At 48.1% G+C, this 22380-nt stretch overlaps 2 protein-coding genes across 3 annotated transcripts in view; one reads left to right on the forward strand and one right to left on the reverse strand.

Moving 5' to 3' along the window:
• The window catches only part of LOC110491981 (low-density lipoprotein receptor-related protein 1), a 137968-nt gene that overhangs the window by 21171 nt on the left and 94417 nt on the right, over positions 1-22380 (reverse strand). For both annotated transcript variants that reach the window (XM_036946892.2, XM_036946893.2), the window contains exons 27-61: positions 22001-22165; positions 21679-21923; positions 20794-20925; positions 20324-20551; positions 19537-19711; positions 19276-19370; positions 18322-18474; positions 17556-17702; positions 17273-17398; positions 16988-17119; positions 16615-16749; positions 16396-16525; positions 16017-16143; positions 15752-15903; positions 15388-15512; positions 14849-15223; positions 7638-7827; positions 7130-7334; positions 6713-6905; positions 6381-6506; positions 6140-6268; positions 5920-6039; positions 5718-5831; positions 5329-5478; positions 4921-5043; positions 4533-4649; positions 4173-4301; positions 3582-3704; positions 3174-3314; positions 2605-2792; positions 2189-2372; positions 1873-1958; positions 1418-1537; positions 925-1112; positions 432-637 (exon numbers count right to left, since the gene is read on the reverse strand). In XM_036946892.2, coding sequence (XP_036802787.2) covers positions 432-637; positions 925-1112; positions 1418-1537; positions 1873-1958; positions 2189-2372; positions 2605-2792; positions 3174-3314; positions 3582-3704; positions 4173-4301; positions 4533-4649; positions 4921-5043; positions 5329-5478; positions 5718-5831; positions 5920-6039; positions 6140-6268; positions 6381-6506; positions 6713-6905; positions 7130-7334; positions 7638-7827; positions 14849-15223; positions 15388-15512; positions 15752-15903; positions 16017-16143; positions 16396-16525; positions 16615-16749; positions 16988-17119; positions 17273-17398; positions 17556-17702; positions 18322-18474; positions 19276-19370; positions 19537-19711; positions 20324-20551; positions 20794-20925; positions 21679-21923; positions 22001-22165 — 5474 coding nt within the window. The remainder of the gene's footprint in view (positions 1-431; positions 638-924; positions 1113-1417; positions 1538-1872; positions 1959-2188; positions 2373-2604; positions 2793-3173; positions 3315-3581; positions 3705-4172; positions 4302-4532; positions 4650-4920; positions 5044-5328; positions 5479-5717; positions 5832-5919; positions 6040-6139; positions 6269-6380; positions 6507-6712; positions 6906-7129; positions 7335-7637; positions 7828-14848; positions 15224-15387; positions 15513-15751; positions 15904-16016; positions 16144-16395; positions 16526-16614; positions 16750-16987; positions 17120-17272; positions 17399-17555; positions 17703-18321; positions 18475-19275; positions 19371-19536; positions 19712-20323; positions 20552-20793; positions 20926-21678; positions 21924-22000; positions 22166-22380) is intronic.
• On the forward strand, positions 10619-14665 carry LOC110491983 (galanin receptor type 1). The gene is made up of 5 exons (XM_036946899.2): positions 10619-10850; positions 11017-11153; positions 13498-13893; positions 14019-14100; positions 14192-14665. Exons 1-5 carry the CDS (start codon positions 10661-10663, stop codon positions 14458-14460), a joined length of 1074 nt encoding a protein of 357 aa, XP_036802794.2. The 5' UTR covers positions 10619-10660; the 3' UTR covers positions 14461-14665.

Here is a 22380-nt window from a genome sequence, read left to right on the forward strand (position 1 = left end):
CACCTATCCCAACTCCACTATGAAACCTCCACGACGACCGGGAAGGCGCATCCTCTCAAACCCACGTGCCCTAGTTTCAAACTGAGGTTTGTGAATGTGAGGAATTCAAAATCATCAGGAACTCCTCCGCATCCCTGCATTCTTCTGCACGGTTGGCTGACAATATAAAGCATTGTCCTTTGTCTGGTGACAAGGCGCGGGGTATTCAGACCCCATGCAGATAACAGCCTCATCAGTAGTCTGACCGAACAATAGCCCCCTCTCTCTCTCTCTCTCGTCTCACTCCTCCCCCTCCCCCCCAATGGGCCCAAGGCTCTAAACGGCACCACAGTGAACAGTGCGCTGGACCGTGGCTCTCATACAATTGCGCTTGCGTGTACATCTGTGTGTGTGTGTGTGTGTGGAGGCTACTGTACGTCAATATGCATTACCCGTGTGTCTGTTGGTACCATCCAGGCTGGCAAACTCAATGTAGTCCTCTCTGGCATCGGCCCAGTAGATGCGGTCGTTGATGAAGTCCAACGTAAGACCATTGGGCCAGGTGATCTTGTCCTCGACGATCACACTTCGGTTGGAGCTGTCCATCCCAATCCGCCCTATGTGGGGGTTGTCGCCCCAGTCTGACCAGTACAGGTACCTGAGGAGCAAGACGGGACAGTATCACATTACACCATCAGAACCATTATTAGAGAAAAAGACCGTCGTCTTGTAGACATCGTCCTTGGAGCCGACAGGACGTACGGCCTGACCGGGATAACTCTGGGTACTAGTTGTAGCCTATAAGTCCTTAGCGTTCCATTGCATTTCACGGTTCATTCGTACAGAGGCTGAGTATGTGACAACACGTCCGTCTCAGACCATTACAGGACTTTCCAGTCCAGCCTCATGTTCTGTGTGTATCGTACTCTGGGCTGTCCCTCTCACCCGTTGCGTACATCCAAAGCCACAGCGCGTGGTTCCCTCAGGCCGGTGTTCACCAGGACCGACCGGAAGGCTCCTCCTAGCTTGGACACCTCGATGGTGTCCCGCCCCTTATCACACCAGTACAGGTTTCCTCCGACCCAGTCTACAGCCAATCCGTCTGGGTTACTGAGGGAGGTCCGGTGCAGCACCTGGACAAGAGCCAATCAGAGAGTCAGATACTGGCCAACTAACTAACTAACCAGGAAGTCATACACGGGCCAACTGTCCATTCAGAGCCACAAAAAGACGAACTGTTCAATAAGAGAGAAATAAACTAGCCTACTGTCCAATGAGAACAACAGACTTGAGACATATCCAATCTGAAAGCCACTAACAGGTCGGTTGTCCAATCAGAGCGCCACAGACAGGTTAACTGACCAATCAGAGTCAAGGACTAGCCAGCTAGTCCACAGACTCAATGAGAGTGACAGACCCGGACAACTTCCATACGGACCTCGATGTTGCTGCCGTTGATGTTCATGCGCCGTATCATGGAGCCCTGAGTGGTCACGTCTGTCCAGTAGAGCATCTGCTCTGCATAGTGGAAGTCCAGAGCCACCGCGTTGTTCAGGCCCTGGCACACACACACACATTAGAAAACAGACTATCAGGATCCGCAAATTCTATTTTTACACACATTTACAATCCCTGAATTCTATTTCATTTGCAAAGGATCCAAACATTCCAAAAAGATCATACCTTGGATGTTTATAGTCACGGCAACAAAAATCCCCCCCCCCCATAGCATACACACTCAGAAGCACGCAAATACATGCACAAAAAACACGACACACAGGATATAGCCTACAATCGGTTTGGATGATCACTAATCGCTGATCATAAATAGCCATATAAACGGACACCTGGTTAAATGGCACACTGATCCCAGCACAGTGTGTGCTGTCTCACCTGTTTAATCAGAGTGTAGTTGGTGCCATTCAGGTCCAGTTTCCTCAGGTAGTACCGGTTGGCAAAGATCAGGAAGGGCTCCTCATCTGTAGCGAGACGGACCGATACGAGGATAAGAGTTAGGGGGACCAGAAAAGGGCTCTCTGTACATGGTCGAACTCGTCATAAAGAGAGGCACACGCCGCCCAAACGCTAAGCGATGGGTCACGCTCCTTGAACGCCGCAACGGAATACATTTGGAAGACATTTTTACGACGGACAACGAAAGAGCCTTTCTTATTGGACGAATCCAAGTAGTCCCCGCTGTTGGTCTTACCAGAGGTGGACTTGCAGATGGTAGGATTGTCCGGTCGTAGCTGGAAGCCCTCCACACAGAGACAGTGGAAGGATCCATGAGTGTTGATACAGCGCTGGGTACAGGGGTAGGACGTGGTACACTCATCTGTGTCCACACACGTCTTCCCATCGCGCTTCAGCTGGAAACCAGGGTGACACCTGCACTGTAGGGGCCCAGGGGGACACACAGACAGCATGTCAATACAGTGGAACACATTGGCAGCTACAGTAGGTCGGTGCTGTACCCAGCAGACTCACATGGTTCACCAATAGGAGGGAGATGAGACTGAGGTGGACGGAATTGATAATATCGCAGAATTTCCAGGTTGCGTTACACAGGTAGAAATATTGGCAAGTGCACAAAAGCAGACACACACACACACACCCCCCCCTTACCTTGAAGCCTATCTTGAGGTCCTCACAGAGCTGGGAGCAGCCACTCTGCTTGCTGTTGAGACACTCGTTGATGAAGCAGTTGAGTTCGTCAGAGCCGTCGCCACAGTCGTCGTTGCGGTCACACAGCAACGTCTCGTTAAGACACTTCCCGTTATGACACATGTAGGCAGAGTCATTACACTTCCCCTCTGTAGGCGGAGCAAAAGACTGCCGTTTAGGTTATGCAGACAGAAGGGCCAGCAGTGCCAACATCGCTTTATTGCAATGACCACAGAGAACATGAAAAGATGCACTACGCAGAACTCGCTCCGCCATTTCCTGGTTGCTAAAAAAAAAACTCTAATAGTTTGCCTAACTTTAAAAAAAATTCACTACCAACACAAAACCTACCGTAAGGGACGCTATGGCCTTCTCAGCAGAAGCCACAGGCGATTACTTAAACAACGCAACCCCAAAATGACACACGAACACAGTGTTGTACTATACATTTCCACAGTACAGACATAGAACACAGTGTTGTACTATACATTTCCACAGTACAGACATAGAACACAGTGTGTCCGTGAGACCTGAGTCTGTGCACCGGGGGTTCTTGGGAGCTTCATCAGAGCGGTCCTGACAGTCGAAATCTCCATCACACTCCCAGCTCTTCTGGTTGAGACAACGGCCGTTGTTACAGCGGAACTCCTCCGGCCCACACGTAGGATACTCTACACGGGTGGAGAGGTAGGCATATGTCAGCGCTGAGACATCTGTCTGTGTCTCTATAACTGTCAAATGTCCCTATCCTTTCAGTTATGGGGTAATGACGAAGGAAACGATAACCGTATACTGAAAACCCGCCAGTTATCCTGCACTGTCAGGTGGGCGGTTAAGGGAAGGAGGAACGGACAAAAAGACGCACACATCACAACCGCCAGCATCACTCCATCCCCGTCTCTCTCCTCCTCTGTGCTCACGCAGCGCCACACACTCACCGCACTGTGGGGACTCGTCGGATCCGTCAGAGCAGTCGACGTCGTGGTCACACACAAAGTGCTTGGGGATACACTGTCTGTCCTGGCACGTGAACTCATTCTCATCGCAGGTGTTGTTGTACACTGAGAGGGAGAGGGAGTGAAAAGAGAGTGAGAGAAAGTGAGAACGGGTTAGCAAACAGAGGGCGTGGCAAAAATGAACGACACGCCACGTAACCGTAGTAGTCTCTAACAACAGTCTTCAACTCGTTTCCATTTAAGTCTCCGCTGATCATATCATTAAGACGAATCCTAAAACAGACGGAATGGAAGTCTGATGCTCATTCATCTATTAATACCACAGCTAAATGGGGAACGTTCTACTTAGTTCTACTACCGAAGCCCAATTCAGGCGTGGTGATGATTATGGAGTGAGTAGAGGAGCTGTTGAGAGATTGTTCTCCAACTCACAGCAGCCAGCCTTGATGGGTACAACCCATAGGGGCAGAGTACTATACTGTATTATTAGGACATTTGTGGACGTGTTGTGGCTCGCCTCCTACTCAAACCAAGGTGCCTGAACAGCGGCGCAAACTAAAGACTACGACTCACAGCAGCCAGCCTTGACGCTCTCGTCCGCCCCGTCCAGACAGTCCTTATCCCCGTCACACTTCCAGCGTTGAGGGACACACACATGAGTGCCGGGACACTGGAACGCCTCGGGGCTGCACGTCTTGGTTTCTATGGCAACGTCAGAGACATGAACAGGTTAGATAACTTTCGAGTAGCGGTCGACAAAAATGAACCGGATCAAGCAACCAACCAACGAATCAGGCTCCTCCTGTGCAAATATGTTTGGGAGAATTTGGGAATCGCGTTGGTAATTGCTGCCAATGTCAGCAGAGGGTATGGTAGAGAACTCGGTGTGGCCTGGGGCCATAAATTGTAGGTGTCGTCGGTTGAGCCACTCACTGCATCTGCTGTCCTCGTCACTATTGTCGCCACAGTCGTTGGCGCCGTCACACACCCAGTGGTTGGAGATACAGCGATGGTTCCCACACTCAAACTCGGTGGACGTACAGAACTTATCTGCAAAGACAGAGGGAAAATGTTAGCGAATTTCATCTGGGTTACTTTGTGCAAGAATAGATTTATCACCAAATAAAATATTTTTTTTTAAAGGTTGACTGAATTATTAAACTCTGACCCCATGCTGGTTGTGTTTATCTATTGAATACGCAGGGAGACCACACCGTTTTGATCTTTGTGGCACAACAGTACAATACAAAGTTGCATTACATCAGCTAAGGGAATACAGGGAAGCACAGAAGGTATCTCTATATTGGTCAAGGAGACTGACCACAGTGGGTCTCGTCAGCGCCATTCTCGCAGTCGTTCTCCTTGTCACAGGTCCAGCTCATAGGGATACAGCGACCACTGGGGCAGGCAAAGAAGTTCACCGGGCACTTCAGCTTCTTCTTGTCTGGCGGAGAGAGACGGAGAGTACACTGTAACGCTTTGACGATCCTAAAGGCGTTTGGCAATGAGTCAGACCGGGGGTTCAAATAGCTATGCTTCCTTTCCTGCACAATGTAACCAATGGAGCAGTCCCAAAAGTGCCACCCCCGCCCATTTTGTCACTCTGGGCAGGCTCAAGCAAACGCTCAAAGTGTTTGAAAGAAAAAGAAGACGGTTTAAAGCCCTGGCTGAAGGATATACTGCCCGATAGGCCCTAAAAGGAGAACGGTAAGATCTGTCTGTCTGTTACCTGGGCAGTTTCTCTCATCCGAGTAGTCTCCACAGTCGTTGTTGCCGTCGCACTGCCAGGAAGGCAGGTAGCACAGCGTGGTCCTCTCACAGCTCTTGAAGGTCGCCCCCTTCACCCCCAGACGGAAGTAGCGGGAGCAGTCAGTTGGCACTGGGGAGGAGAGACGTCATACACGAATGAACAACCGTTAGTTGAGGGGCTCCTAGGGAGCGGCGTCTGTACGTTCAACACGGGGTGGGGGATGAAATGGCAATACTTTTCATCACATGGGGGGATACGTTCAAAACGGACGCACTAGCCACGGCAGACGCCTCCGTACGCCATTACTGAGCTAAAAATGACCTTTCTTCACAGATATCCGACATGTCAGAGACGGCCTGTAGACTTACAGCAGTTCATCTCGTCACTGGCGTCCTCACAGTTGACCACCTGGTCACACCGGCTGGTGTTGGAGATGCAGCTTCCATCTCGACACTGGAACTCTCCGACTTTGCACAGGGTCACTGGAGAACGCACACACATTAGAACGGGTATAGTCACGCGGACGCAAACACACACACACACACACACACACACACACACACTACTTACTGTTGCAGGGCAGCTCGTCGGAGTGATCTCCACAGTCGTCAGTCCCGTCACACCAGAACATGTGGCCGATGCAGCGGCCGTTGATACAGCGCCTGTAGCCTTTCTTACACAGCCGGTTCGCTGCAGAGAGGAAGACCAGCTCTAGCTGCCTTACTATGACCAATACAGTATGACCCCCCCCACCCCCAAAAAAAAAACAGACACACGCACACAGACTCACCGCAGTACGACTGTTTCTCGTCTGACTTGTCCTTGCAGTGGGCCATGCCGTCACAGGTCAGGCTGTAGTTGATGCAGTCCCCGTTGCCACACTCAAAGTCGTCCACACTGCCACATGACGTGTTCAGAGCTACGGTAGTAGGGGAGAGACAGAGACCGTCAGCACCATACGCATCCTAACCTAGGCCGTGACCTCCCTAACGAGAACCTGACAATGTCCCCAGGCCCCCACCCCTTCTCACCCGAACAGGAGTTGTCCTCCAGGAGTCTGCGGTCTCCACGGCAACTACAGTTGACCCTCGCGTCCGAGGTGAGCAGACACAGGTCCTGACAGCCCCCGTTGTTGATCAGACAGGGAGAGAACTCACCTGGTAGAACCAAAATCAATTAAATGTACTCGCATAGCCTTTAAATACTGAAACTGCACAGTAGCCCTGCGTAATATCGGCATGGACACGATTAAGCGTGCCAATTTGAAGCCATCTAAGACGACGTTGGACTCCATTGGCAGTTTGTCAGCATAAACGACCCGCCCCCCCCCCCCCCCCCCTTCCCCACGAGTTCCATCACTCACAGCTGTTGGTGTCGTTGGCCACAGCGATGATTCCCATTGGCTGCTGGGGGATGTCATTTCTCAGCAACCTCATGTCTCTGCCCACAAACTTGTCGGCCCTGAGAACGGCCCTGCGGACCCAGTCAGTCCAGAAGATGTAGTCTCCATACACCGCCAGGCCGAACGGATGCACGGGCTCATTCTTCACAACCACCTATGTGGGGGAGGAAGTCACATTGTTGGTAAGAAAAGCGGCTCGTCTTCAAACAACCAAAAGTATTAGAGATGTTATTTCGATTCAGAACATATATATTTTTAAACGGTTAGACAAGAGAACATAACCGCAGACCCTTGGGAGTCCACGGCGGCTGGCGTCAACACCGTCCCAAGAAGTCGCCACGGTAACAAGAGTTGACACAGGTAACGGAGGTGACTCACGTAGCGGTTGCTGCCGTCGTACTCGCAGCGCTCGATCTTGTCCAGCGTGGCGTCGGAGAAGTAGAGTTTCTCTGCGCGGTGGTCTATGGCCAGGCCGTTGGGGGTGCGGATGTCATTACCGATGATCACCAGCACGTTGGCACCAGACAGACTGGCACGCATGATACTGGGGGACTGCTCGTTCCAGTTGGTCCAGAACATCAGACTGGTAAGACGAGGACGACAGGAAGTAAAGGGCGAGTTAAAAATAGCTTGGGGAAATGGTCCGTTACATACAACAAACAGACCATAACGGCAGAAAGACAAAGTAGTGGAGTCAACGCATAAACCGCTCCAGTAACAGATTAATAAAACTGACCAAACAGCTACGGTTTGACATTCCATCCGTCAATTCAAATCTAGTAGTTGTTGTCAGTGGCTTTCAAAAGTCATTCACACTCCTTCAAATTCTACATAAAAAAAATAATATATATATATACACACACAAAAGAACATCGCTGCCACTCACTCTTGACACTCGTCCAGTACAAAGGCCCTGGGGTGGTCGTCTCCAGACATGGTGACCACGGTGTTGCGGTCGTAGGCCTGCGGTCGGCTCTGGTCGACCGTGTGACGGGTGATGGTGGAGGTGGTGTAGCTGGTCCAATAGAGGGTGTCCCAGCCACGGTGGTACGCCAAACCCTCCACTGAGCCTACATCTGGGGGGTAGAACACAGAGGGGGAAAGACAGTCAGTAGAGGTATAGGCCCTATTGAGGGACTGGGACAGTACAGGAGGAAACAGGACAAGACATGATTCCGTTTTCAGCACCCTGTCATCCTTTAGTGTAGTGGTCACAGCACAGTCAATACTACTGTCACGGACCTTGGTGAGTCTCAAGCAAATGAACCAAGAGAGCCAATGAAAGAGATTTGCCTGCTGAGAAGGAAACAAGTCCAAACAACTACGGCAGAAAGAACGAAGGAAACACTTCAATGTATGTAGTATTGGCAAAGGGAGCAAACCTCTCTACAAAAGGTCCTTTAAGGGGTGAATTCAACTCTAAATCACGAATTATCATTAAACGATGGAATAGGTTGCAAGCATGGTCAACTTTCCAGGAAGGTAGTTGTTAAATGGCAATGGAAAAGGTTCTTATATGGGCACGTCCATCCAAATCAGCTGTCGAATGGAAAAAAGCTGTGAGGAGAAAGAGAGAGAGGGGAGAGAAAGACGGCGAGAAAAGAGAAAGAGAAGAAAGGAGAAAAGAAAGGAGAAAGAAATGACGAGAAAAGAGAAAGAGAAGAAAGGAGAAAAGAAAGGAGAAAGAAATGACGAGAAAAGAGAGAGAATAGAGAAAAGAAAGGAGAAAGAAATGATGGGAAGAGAGAGAAGAAAGGAGAAAAGGAGAAAAGAAAGGAGGAAAGAAAGGAGGAAAGAAATGACGGGAAGAGAGAGAGAAAGGAGAAAAGGAGAAAAGAAAGGAGGAAAGAAATGACGGGAAGAGAGAGAGAAGAAAGGAGAAAAGGAAACAAGAGAAGAAAGGACAAACGGTACAGTGCTACGAGTGAAGGACCTTGCCATGCCTGCTGTTCGGTATCATCCTGTCATTTCATGGCTGACTGCCTGCACACACACCGCTCCTCTCCCCACAGACCCTGTTATGCATGGTGACTTGTTATCCAGGAAGAAAATAAAAAAAGACACCGCTAGAACGCGTGCGCACGCACACACACCCACACACCTTCTCCCTCTACAGTTTCCATTTCAGGATACTGAAACCCTTTTCTGACTCAAGTAGCTGTGTGACACCCGGCAGAGGAGAGGTCACCCAAACACAATCCCCTGTAAAACTCTTTCAAGGGTCACCCCTTATGGGCTTTTCTCAGGGTTTCCCAGCATCTGCTGGCGTCACGCCACGGTCCATTTTTTACGACAGCAACTGCTCAATAATAAAAGCCTGGACACTCCATGTAACTGTTTGCTCATGGTCAAAAGTCAACAACGAGTTATTTTTCTCCCAGGTGTTTAAGGTGGACGGAGGAGGGCTGGAAATCTTTCTGCACCTAAAGACAAGCAGTCAAACTGTAGCAGAGAGGGACGACAGCAAGAACAGGCAAAACATCCCTGCACAGCAGAGGCCAGCGTTTAAAGCTAACCAACCAGAACTCTACCAGGTTGGCGTCCAAGCCACAGTCGATATTCTCCATCCTTGAAATTCCTAGTGACAAGGGCAGACAAAAAGGAGGATGTTGGCCAGGACGCTAGCAAACAACTGGTTAATCAGTAAAGCTATACAAATGTGATGTACCTGCCAGGGTTAGTGTGTTCTGAACCACTCTGCTGTTACTTATAATCAGAAACACCTCTGTGACTCCCCCCCTCCTCCCCGCTCCTATCTCAGCCCCTGTTCAAACAGTAGTTAAACGAGAAGCGGGCTGTTACAGCACTGGCAACATTACCTATCTGACAGACGAACAGGGAGTATCGTTCTCCAGAACAACAAAGCCCTCTCTTTCCCCCTCGTCTTTATTGTGTCCTCTTTTTATTTTGTCTTCGTTCCTTCTCTCGCGTTCCTGGTTGTTCCGCCTCTCCTCTAGCTACCCGAGGAATCTGAATCTGTGGCCAGGCAGGCAGGAGAGCTGAATGAACCTCATAACGGACAACAACACCACAGGCACCGCAGCGAGGCACTTAGCTTCAAGTAGAATTGACTGCTTTTAAATGGCACCTGAGACGACAGGCAGCGACAGACACTCCTTTGTATTATAGTGTTGCTTGGTTTCAACAAATCAATGCAACATTAAAGGAAGAGACTGGATAGATATTTATTTTTTTAAATCACCAACTTCTTTGGGGGAGGGGGTGCTGATATGCTGAACACAGCCAGTTGCAGCCAGCGTCAGGAATGGACCCCTCCTCTCAATGTCATAGTCTCTAAGAAGAAGTATTTGTGTGCAAACTTGGATCATTAAAACTTGTTTTGGAAGTCTGGAGTGCACTACTACGCCCCTGATTCTACGAGATTATAGTCTTGTTGGGTGTTCTGGCCAGAGACCGTAGAAACTAAACAACAGAAATCGATGCGGCATTCTTGTCAAATAGAAAGCGCCCGGACAAAGATTGTCACATCGTCTAAGCTGTGGAAACACAAAGGAATCTCAACTGCATTCGAGACAAGGAAGAACCGCCCAGACACCGATGCATTGTTCACAAGCTCCTAAGCATGAAAGACCTTAACTGCTCAGTTAGCTGCTGCCTGTCAACGGGAACGTGTCAGTGAACCTGTCAGTCGTCGTGTTGGAAGTGCCAATGTGGTTACGAGTGATAAGGTTTTACAGTAGGAGAGGGTACGTTGGAAGGAGGGGCGTTGGGGACGAGTGTCAGAGACAGTGTTACTGTAATGTCACCTATTATCAGACAGTAGTTATAAGGACTATCAAGATTAGTGATAATTAGCAGTCTGTTATATCAGCGTCGCCGTGTGTGTATCTATGGAGGACAGAATAGAATAGAATTCAAATTTGCTTGGCAACAAAGAGCTGTGGTGAAATGCTGCTGATGAACAATAGTGATGTGGGAGCGTTGTGTAACAGTAGTAGTGGTGGGGGCCAGGGCAATGGGACAGACGGGACCGGGATGACGAAGTTGTTGGTGCCCATGCTGGACGGCCTCATCCTGGTGACAGGCCTGGCGGGCCACTGCCTAGTCATCTCCATCCTGGCCGGCCGCAGGAGGCGAGGTGATTGATAGATTTTTGGGGTACAAATTTTGTACAGTTAGAAAGTCTTAATTTTTTATTTATTTTTTATGTTTTAAGTACAAAAGCAAAAAGAGCCCCAGAGGACGACACATTGAAAGCGTGAAAAAATAAATAATAATTTGTTCCACCGTGGTCGAGTGTGTAGGTGGAAAGCCTCCTCATGGGACAGACACCCTGCTGCTGGCTCTGAGTGCTGCTGACCTGCTGCTGTTGCTCTGCCTACCCTTCCACACCGCGGCCATCGCCCTGGGCTCCTGGCCCTTCGGCAGCTTCCTCTGCAAGGTCCTTCATCCCTCCATCTTTTCATTCTTTGACTAGGGATACACTTTATTTATTTTGATGTACTTCCTTTACTTAGAGCTTCAACAGTATTTTGATGTACTTCCTTACTTAGAGCTTCAACAGTATTTTTATGTACTTCCTTACTTAGAGCTTCAACAGTATTTTTATGCACTTCCTTTACTTAGAGCTTCAACAGTATTTTTATGTACTTCCTTACTTAGAGCTTCAACAGTATTTTTATGCACTTCCTTTACTTAGAGCTTCAACAGTATTTTTATGTACTTCCTTACTTAGAGCTTCAACAGTATTTTGATGTACTTCCTTTACTTAGAGCTTCAACAGTATTTTGATGTACTTCCTTACTTAGAGCTTCAACAGTATTTTGATGTACTTCCTTACTTAGAGCTTCAACAGTATTTTTATGCACTTCCTTTACTTAGAGCTTCAACAGTATTTTTATGTACTTCCTTACTTAGAGCTTCAACAGTATTTTTATGTACTTCCTTACTTAGAGCTTCAACAGTATTTTTATGTACTTCCTTACTTAGAGCTTCAACAGTATTTTTATGTACTTCCTTACTTAGAGCTTCAACAGTATTTTGATGTACTTCCTTACTTAGAGCTTCAACAGTATTTTTATGCACTTCCTTTACTTAGAGCTTCAACAGTATTTTTATGTACTTCCTTACTTAGAGCTTCAACAGTATTTTTATGTACTTCCTTACTTAGAGCTTCAACAGTATTTTGATGTACTTCCTTTACTTAGAGCTTCAACAGTATTTTGATGTACTTCCTTTACTTAGAGCTTCAACAGTATTTTTATGTACTTCCTTACTTAGAGCTTCAACAGTATTTTGATGTACTTCCTTACTTAGAGCTTCAACAGTATTTTTATGCACTTCCTTTACTTAGAGCTTCAACAGTATTTTTATGTACTTCCTTACTTAGAGCTTCAACAGTATTTTTATGTACTTCCTTACTTAGAGCTTCAACAGTATTTTGATGTACTTCCTTTACTTAGAGCTTCAACAGTATTTTGATGTACTTCCTTTACTTAGAGCTTCAACAGTATTTTTATGTACTTCCTTACTTAGAGCTTCAACAGTATTTTGATGTACTTCCTTACTTAGAGCTTCAACAGTATTTTGATGTACTTCCTTTACTTAGAGCTTCAACAGTATTTTTATGTACTTCCTTACTTAGAGCTTCAACAGTATTTTGATGTACTTCCTTTACTTAGAGCTTCAACAGTATTTTGATGTACTTCCTTACTTAGAGCTTCAACAGTATTTTGATGTACTTCCTTACTTAGAGCTTCAACAGTATTTTTATGCACTTCCTTTACTTAGAGCTTCAACAGTATTTTTATGTACTTCCTTACTTAGAGCTTCAACAGTATTTTTATGTACTTCCTTACTTAGAGCTTCAACAGTATTTTGATGTACTTCCTTTACTTAGAGCTTCAACAGTATTTTGATGTACTTCCTTTACTTAGAGCTTCAACAGTATTTTTATGTACTTCCTTACTTAGAGCTTCAACAGTATTTTGATGTACTTCCTTACTTAGAGCTTCAACAGTATTTTGATGTACTTCCTTTACTTAGAGCTTCAACAGTATTTTTATGTACTTCCTTACTTAGAGCTTCAACAGTATTTTGATGTACTTCCTTTACTTAGAGCTTCAACAGTATTTTGATGTACTTCCTTACTTAGAGCTTCAACAGTATTTTTATGTACTTCCTGACTTAGAGCTTCAACAGTATTTTTATGTACTTCCTGACTTAGAGCTTCAACAGTATTTTTATGTACTTCCTTACTTAGAGCTTCAACAGTATTTTGATGTACTTCCTTACTTAGAGCTTCAACAGTATTTTTATGTACTTCCTTTACTTAGAGCTTCAACAGTATTTTTATGTACTTCCTTACTTAGACCTTCAACAGTATTTTGATGTACTTCCTTTACTTAGAGCTTCAACAGTATTTTTATGTACTTCCTTACTTAGAGCTTCAACAGTATTTTTATGTACTTCCTTACTTAGAGCTTCAACAGTATTTTTATGTACTTCCTTACTTAGAGCTTCAACAGTATTTTGATGTACTTCCTTTACTTAGAGCTTCAACAGTATTTTGATGCACTTCCTTTACTTAGAGCTTCAACAGTATTTTTATGTACTTCCTGACTTAGAGCTTCAACAGTATTTTTATGTACTTCCTGACTTAGAGCTTCAACATTATTTTGATGCACTTCCTTTACTTAGAGCTTCAACAGTATTTTTAGGATCATGTTGTATAGTGCCTTGGGTATGAGAAATACGCTCTACAATTGTGTTATGCTGATTATTAGGTCGTCAGCTTCCTGGGCGTGGCCTGTTCTTCCGCCTCAGTCTTCACACTGGCTGCGCTCGCCGTGACCCGCTACCTGACTGTGGTCCACCCCGCCTGGTCCTTCCGCTCTCGCATGCACAGCCGCCTCAAACTGACCGTGGCGCTCCTCTGGGTTCCCGCCGTAGCCCTGGCAGCTCCGCAGTTTGCTTTCCGCACGGTGGCGGTGTCCAGCGCGTTACACTGCTTCGCCTTCCTGGGCGGCCTCGGTCAGCTGGTGTACAGCACAGCGTTGTTCCTGTTTGGCTTCGCGATACCATTGGGGGTTATTGTGATGATGTACGCCAAGATCTACTGCTTCCTGCGCCAGACGAGAGTGTCGGGACGTGCCCCCCAGCTGGAGCGCTACCAAAGCCAGGTAACCTGACCAAGGTGCCCGCCGTCCTGTAGTCATGTTGCCGGGATATCCGTGATCCATTCTAGTGTCGTTTCTAGTTTTACCTCCATGTATTCTAATGTTCTGTTTACTTCTGTGACCCACAGGTGACCCACACGTCAGCGCTGCTGGTGCTGGTCTTCACCCTCTGCTGGCTGCCCTCCTACGGCCTCATGTTCTCCCTCTTGGGTACCACAATAACCTGTTGTATTGTCTTTTCAATTGTTGTAATATTGTGGACTGGATTAAACCTCTATCCCTCTCGCTCTCTCCCTCACAGGGGTCAAGATCTCTGGTGTCTCCAGCTACCGCTCCATAGCAATCTTCATCCGCCTACTGGCGTCTTCAGCCGCGGTGGTTAACCCCGTCCTCTACGTGTTCATGTCCAATAAGTTCAGGAGGGATCTGATGGACTTGGGCCGGGAGAGATGGGAGGGTTGCAGGGGGTGTACGGCAGGGTGCCCGGGGGTGTTCAGGGGCAGGGACATGGTGCGGCCCTTCAACCCCGTGGAGCTGGATACGCCAACCCTACCCTTACCCGGATTCTAAGGGTGACTATGAAAGGTCTATGGACATTCTGTGGATACTTAACAGATATTCTGTAGAGCTTTAATGACCCTCTATGGACACTATGACCTTTCTATGGTTCATTTAAGGACCCCTATGGACCCCTCTATGGACAGTGGGGCAACATGTTGGATTTGAATAAGATCGGTCTTACAACCTCATTTCAATAAACACAATTACCTCAGCTGAGGCCATTTGCTTTCTTCCTGTTTTTTAATAGCACAAGCGGATTAAAAACCCACACGTGTACGAGTGCGTGAACGGCCAGCTAAAACGGCCAATTCCACGCGATCCTCCGCTGAGAGGATCCGCCCGAATGTTTTGCCTCTTGCGGACAGCGGAACATAACAGCGTCAACGTTAATACTCACTCTCCACCACCGTCTTGAGGTCTGATCCGTCATCGTTGATCTGCTGGATGTTTCCAAAGTGGATGTCGCTGAAGAAGATCCGATTGGCTCCCCTCCCCCCTCCCCCGCGGGAGTCAAAGGTCAGAGCGATGACGTTCTTCATGTGCTCCGGGTCCTCGAAGGGCTTGATGGGGGCGTTCAGGTTGGTCTCGTCTGACAGGTGGATGCTCTTCAGAATGGTCCGCTCCGAGTAGAGCAGGTAGCTGTCGTAGTCGCGGCAGCCGCGGCCGTCCTCGGCCAGCATGCCGTGTGCGCAGGCGCACGTTCGCTCCCCGTTGCCGCGGTACAGGCAGAGCTGTTCGCAGCCGCCGTTGTTGTCTTTACAGACATTGGTGCCTGAGGGAGAGCACACGCACGTCAGTCTCATAGTCACATCAGTCTCAGACAACTTAAAACAAGCACACCAGGGTTAGAGGGAATTTCCGATTTAAAATGACACGGATCCCAACCCTGCCACACCTGTTCTCTGTGGGTTTCTCTTAGGGGTTAAAAATCCTTACCTTGTTGCCGGTCCCTGTTGAAGACCTTGATGTCCTTTAGTTGTACACCGATGCCGGTCCTCAGATACACATATTCCGTAGCGTTGTCTTTGTTGCCTCTCTTGATGGAACCGTTGGCGTGAGTCCTGGTCCAACACGGCAAACAAAACACAAATTCTATTCAACGACACTCACGCCATGGGAGTCTAAGTCTGGTGAATGGCAGGACGGCATAACAATGTGGGGAAACTGTTCGTCTATGGCCTACGCTCCTTAAAAAGGAGCCAATTAGTGGAGTAAATCAGGCATACCGTAGCAGGGTAGCATATTAAAGGGTTAAACCGAGACCGAGGAGGTGACGGGGATAGGGCAGCAGGGAGCTCACCTGTCGCTCCAGTAGATGTAGCCCTCGAAGACGGACACAGCGAACATGTCCATGTTGTTGTTAACCAGCACCACCTCTCGGTTCTCTCCCGTCTCCAGGTTGATGCGCTCGATCCGGTCGGTCCGCGCGTCACACCAGTACAACAGCCCCTCCTACACACACACAATCAGACAAATACTCAAACAGGTTTCTAAAAAGGAAAAAACGCTGGTTGTGCGTGAATCTGAAAGATGGATGCGTGTGTGTGTGTGTGTGTGGACTGTACCCTGTAGTCGATGGAGATTCCGTTGGGCCACATGATGCTGGAGTTGACCAGGACTAATCTCTGAGAGCCATCCAGACGGGCCCTCTCTATACGGGGGACCTGGCCCCACTCTGTCCAGAACAGATACCTGCAGGGTCACGCAGACACACACACACACACACACACACACACGCAGACACACACACACACTCATATGAGTTTGAAGGCAAAAATGTACAGTTTCCCCATCATATGACAAGCTACTGCCTGTAATTATTAATCAAAATGCAAACATAACTGGTTGCTGGACTAATAACAACCTATAAGTAACCATGTTAAGACACACAGAGCACTACGGTACACAGACACCCAATCCCTAGTCCCAGCCCCAACTACATACCCTTTCTCTGGGTGCACAGTGATGGCGCGGGGCTTGTCCAAGCCCTGGGAGATGACCACATAGCAGAAGGATCCATTGAGTCTGGCCACCTCGATGACGTCAAAGCCCTGGTCTGTCCAGTAGATGTTACCTGACAGGGGACGGATGGGAGGAGTCAGTGTGTGTGCGTGTGCGTGTCCCTGCGTGTGTATGTGGTTGCGGTTCTGGTTGTTCTCAGACCTGCGATCCAGTCCACAGTGATGCCCTCCACCCTGCCGATGCCGTTGGTCACCACGTCTTCCCGCCACGTCTGGTCTCTCTTGGCTCGGCTGATGGTGCTCAGTCCCATGTCCACCCAGTAGATCGTGTCATTTTCTACGAGACAGAAGTGATGACCGTTCGTAACCGGATACAATAATCATTACCGTTAGCAAAACAAAGTCCTACTAAAATAGATAGCCTAGCAGTTAAGAGCATTGAGACCGTAACCAAAAGGTCGCCGGTTCGAATCCCGGAGCGACTAGGTGGTGGTGGGGTGGTGGTGGGGTGACTTGATCCTCAAACCAAAACTCCTATTTCGAGATTTTGGTAGGCCCACAAGCAGTACACTCACCGGCGTGGAAGTCGATGCCCACAGCCAGCGAGGTGCCAGACACGGGCACCAGGGCATCAGATTTGTCAGACGGGTCCAGGGGGATTCCTCGAATTCCCTCATGTACCGAGTAGAGCAGGAAGGAGCCCATACCTGGGGAGGGAGGACAGATGAGGTGCTTCTATATCCACGACTGTCCAAGCGCCTGTGACCTTTGAATCCCATTGTGACGTACCGCGATTTGTGGATTTGAATAAAGTGTTTCAAAATGTGTGTGTGTGTGTGTGTGTGTGTGCGGTCTCTTACCCTCGCAGGACTGCTGTCCACTCTTAAGGCTGTAGCCTGCAGTACACATACAGGCTCTGGTGCTAGAGGAGGTGGGCAGGCACAGCTGGGAACAGTCTCCATTGTTATTACTGCACAGGTTGATGCCTGGGACAACAGAGGGGGGGAAAAATACAGCCAAACAATAATGAAAACTCACTTTTTAAAAAGTGAGTTGTTTCTCGTTCGTTAACTCGTCGGAGCTTCGACTGGGTAGGTCGGAAAGCGGGACATGGTAGGTGTGACAACTAGTACGACGTCCTACCTGCACCAGTCTGCAGGCTCTCGTTGTATATTCTCATGTGCATCATAGGAGAGGTGTTGTTACGTAGCACCTTCCAGTTCCCGCCGTCACTCTTATCACACGTCCCTATCTGGTCTGTCCCCTGGTCGGCCCACCACAGCTTGTCACCTAGACACACAGCATAGACATTCAGTACCAGAACTATAACCTGAACACAGTGGTTTAAAATGGGTGTTTCACACAACGCTGCAGAGTTTTCCCTGATTCCATATTTTCCCCCGAGGGCAGAAACAAATGCGATTGGTTAAGTTGAGACTAGAAAGGTGATTGGTTAAGTTGAGACTAGAAAGGTGATTGGTTAAGTTGAGACTAGAAAGGTGATTGGTTAAGTTGAGACTAGAAAGGTGATTGGTTAAGTTGAGACTAGAAAGGTGATTGGTTAAGTTGAGACTAGAAAGGTGATTGGTTAAGTTGAGACTAGAAAGGTGATTGGTTAAGTTGAGACTAGAAAGGTGATTGGTTAAGTTGAGACTAGAAAGGTGATTGGTTAAGTTGAGACTAGAAAGGTGATTGCTTAAAGTTAGGCAAATAATGTTAATGGGCAAATAAAGCTTTTTCGGATTCAAACTGCATTTAAATTCCAGACTTGACAGACACAATAGACAAACGAATTACAACCAAAAAAACAACGGTTTCACAGATAACACTAACACAGTAGCTAACCCACAGGGCAACGCAAATTATAAAGACCTCATTTCAGCCAAGCGTAGCTTCGTTTCCGCCTTACCCATGATGGCCAGAGCGGACGCCTTGGTCAGCCTGCCTGGTTTGACCCCGTCCAGGACCTCCAGGCCTGAGCCGTCCATCTGACAGCGGCTGATGGTGCCGTTCCCTGAGCTGACCCAGTACAGCTGCTCATGGTCGTAGTCTATAGACAGGCCTATAGGATATAGTTAGCACAACACGATCCCAGTCAGACCTCTCTCGTTCACTCACGCAGCCTACGGCATAGTCTTCAGACAGGTCTGAAGGGGACAAACAGGACAGAAAACACTCCCTCTGTGCCGTAGTCTATAGAAAAGCCTGGCAGGGACAGAAAGGGGACATATAACTACACCCACATTCTCTGACTGCTCCAAAAGGTTGTCTGTAGTTGGAAACAGGTACTTTTCACCATTGAAGAACATAACACTGAAACCATTCAAACGGATGCAGCCTAATGGTTTGCTTGTTCATCAGGAAAGGCCTAACAGTAACTAATCCAGACCTATCCTGAAAGGAACAAACCATACACAACGGGGTCGTTTCTTGGGACACAGATTAAGCGCAAGAGAAACTGACAAACTGAATTGTTTTCACGGAGGACTTGAATTGTGAGGGTGGCCACCCAATTTATTTTCACGATGAGCTAAATCTATTGGTTGTCGACACAAAATTGTGAAGGAAATGTGGTGATCTATTTAATAAAGCACAGGAGACCAGCAAAATGGATAAAGTAGTGAGGCGTGATATAGCAGGAGCAGCGGCATCTAGTGGTCAAACACGGTACTGCCACATTGACTTACGGTAAACAATGCAAGCGACTTCAATGACTCCTTTCTCTGAACAGGGCGGGGGAAAAACCTGACATGGTACGGAGAAACAATACTCACACACTCAAGCACGCACTCACACTGACTCTCACTTTTCCCCACTTGCTCAGCATTGTTGTACACTAGAGTGTTAGTGTTCCCCCACTCACCCACAGGGCCCTTTTGATTGGTGAAGAGCATGGTACGGTTGCTGCCATCCATGTTGGCCATACTGATGTTGTCCCCATCAGTCCAGTACATCTTTCTGTTAGAAGGACAAACACATGACCCGGTGTTACACGTTAAGCTTGGTTTGACGGTCACTGAAATCACCGTGACAACATCAACGTTCTTTTGCTGTCGTCGTGTTATTCGAAAACTCCATTCCTACTCCAGTGTGTGTGTGTGTGTGTGTGTGTGTGTGTACTCACCCCAGGATAGGGTGCAGGACCAGACAGTGGGGTTTGTCAAGGCCCTGGATAATAGCGTTTTTAAAGGATCCGTCCAGTCTGGCCACGTTGATCTGCTTCTTATTGGCATCATAGCTGGTCCAGAACAGGTTCCTAGACACCCAGTCTACTGCCAGACCATGGGCGTTGGGCAGGTCTGAAAAAAAACACACAATACAGGCAAATTTAACTAAACCACTAACGACAGGCAACTAACTGCCAACATGAAGGAAACACTTGAGTAAACGATGGATACAAAGTATATTGAAAGCAGGTGTGGTTCCTGAGTTAATTAAGCAGTTAACATCCCATCATGCTTAGGGTCGTGGATAAAAATGCCCAGCCGCCCATTATTTTGGCTACCATGGAGAGAGAGATCTCAGTGTGTGTGTGTGTGTGTGTGTGTGTGTGTGTGTGTGTGTGTGTGTGTGTGTGTGTGTGTGTGTGTGTGTGTGTGGTCTCAGTCAACCAGATCTCAACCCAATTGAACACTTATGTGAGATTCTGGAGCGGCGCCTGAGACAGTGTTTTCCACCCCCATCAACAAAACACCAAGTGATGGAATTTCTTGTGTAAGAATGGTATCGCATCCCTCCAATAGAGTTCCAGACACTTGTAGAATCAACGCCAAAGCGCATCGAAGCTGTTCTGGCTCGTGGTGCCCCAACGCCCTATTAAGACACTGTTGGTGTTTCCTTTATTTTGGCAGTTACCTATAGATTCAATAAACAAATTAGTATTAGAGTATTTGAAAGAGCGGTCATCCTACCAGCAGACACCACGGTCTCCACTCCGGTGCCGTTGATGAAAGCTCTCTTGATGGTCTGGGTTCGCACGTCTGACCAGTAGATCCGGTGCTCCACGGCATCATAGTCCACCACGGTCACGTTGTCTATGTCTGGCACCGTGAAGGAGATGATGTAGTTATAGTAGGGGTTGTCTATGTCCACTCCCCTGATCTCTATCTGACGGGCATACAGCAGGAACTGGCGAGACTCTGGAGAGAGAATGGAAGAGACAGACGGGGGGGGGGGGGGGGGGGGTACAGGGGAAGGGTTACGATCCAGAAACTACAAAAGGGCAGTATTTGATCATATCCAAGAGCGGCTGAACTAAAAACCAAGCTATTCTCATTAGTAAGACAGTCGTCCGATTGGGTGTTTCTAAATTACAGCAAATGTTGACCCATTAGTCACCGTTCAGCCCTCTGAGTGTGTGTGTGTGTGTGTGTGTTCCTACCTTTGCAGGTGCGTTTGTCAGCCTGCAGCTTCATGAGGTGAGGACAGGCACAGGAGAACGTCTGGTTGAAGTTGATCAAACACAGGTGAGAACAGGGGCTCTGCTCATCAGACGTGGCACAAGGGTTAGGAGCTGAGGGAGAGAGAGGACCAAGAAATGTTTAAATGAAAGAGATCTGGGTCCACTGCGACCATGTTCCATCGACGCGATTCTTATTCAATTTCGACCAAGGCAAATGTAACGAGAGAGAAATATAAAATATAAAAATAAAGCTATTATTTGATTCAATTACTAAAACACTTCCATCACAGAGCATCGCGCTGGAGACTGAGTGAAGGGAGCGGTCGGCAGATAGGGATCGAGTATTAGAGGGAGCAGAGGACAGAGCGAGACACGGATAGGGATCGAGTCAGACATCGTCAGGCATGGTTTGTTTCCCCAGCGGTGTCAGAGGGACTGGGGGAAGCTGTCAATCAACTGGCCAGTGAGACCTCAGCTCTGTATTCCTTAGCCTCAGATCAGGGCCCGTATCCAGAAAGCATCTCAGAGTAAGAGCCTGTAAGTCCAGTCTGAAAGGCCAAATACTGCAGTGGGGGGCCTTTATGATCCACAGTGTGTGTGTGTGTGTGTGTGTGTGTGTGTGTGTGTCTACAAGGTGTTAGAAACTACGCTACGTCTCGTAGAACATGGAGGCAACGCAGCACACAGTAGTGACGGTTAGGCGTCCCAGAGGATTGGTGTGTTTGGGTTCAGGAGGTCTGGAGTGTACCTCTCTGCAGTCCTGCCCTTTGGTGTTTCACTGTCCAGTTAGCAGTGAGAGACAGCTGGGAAGTGTGGGGTGGTTTGTTTGTGTCCGCGTTGATGATTTGTGTGCGTGCCACCTACCTTGGGGCTGTCTGGAGGGATGGTACACCTGCAGGTCGAAGGGTTGTGTGTTGGTGCGTTGGACCACGGTTACGTTGTTCCCGGTCCACTTGTTGGCCTTGGCCAGGGTGTTGGTCCTCCAGTCTGTCCAGTACACCTCTCCTCCGTACATGGTGACCGCAAAGGGGTGGGACAGGTACTCATGACCCCTCAGCACCTCGATCAGACCAGAGCCGTCATACAGAGCAGAGTAGATGGCATCAGACCTGGGGAGAGTGCGTCTGGGTGAGTGTGTGTGTGTGTGTGTGTGTGTGTGCGCGCGCGGTAAGGAGAGCAACAGTACCTGGCGTCGATCCATACAATGCGTCTCTCCATGTAGTCCACAGTCAGTCCGTTGGGCCAGCCACCGCTGCCAGTCTCTCTGTGGATGGTCCTCCTGGCCTCACCGCTCATAGATGCTGCCTCGATCCTGGGCAGACTGGCATCCCAGTCCGTCCAGAACAGAATACTGACAACAGAGGAAGACAACGAGAACAAAGAAGGGAGAGGGAGACACATTCATGAATATTCAGCGGTAGTCATTCACATAGTGTCTGAATATGTGAAAGGGGACTATATATATATATATATATATATATATATATATATTTTACAGTTATATACAGAAGTTATTTCAGGGTACCATTGCTTGTATTTGATCTACTATTTCCAGTTCTATAGTAT

The sequence above is a fragment of the Oncorhynchus mykiss genome, chromosome 16 (genome assembly GCF_057628025.1).
Source record: "Oncorhynchus mykiss isolate SJ-2025 chromosome 16, ASM5762802v1, whole genome shotgun sequence".
NCBI lineage: Eukaryota > Metazoa > Chordata > Actinopteri > Salmoniformes > Salmonidae > Oncorhynchus > Oncorhynchus mykiss.

Bases quoted from the DNA above. Each gene is read 5' to 3' on its own strand.
- LOC110491983 (XM_036946899.2), top strand. From the start codon at position 10,661: ATGCTGCTGATGAACAATAGTGATGTGGGAGCGTTGTGTAACAGTAGT. The intron at 10,851-11,016 runs GTGATTGATAGA...TCGAGTGTGTAG, and splicing joins GGCCGGCCGCAGGAGGCGAG to GTGGAAAGCCTCCTCATGGG. The intron at 11,154-13,497 runs GTCCTTCATCCC...GCTGATTATTAG, and splicing joins TCGGCAGCTTCCTCTGCAAG to GTCGTCAGCTTCCTGGGCGT.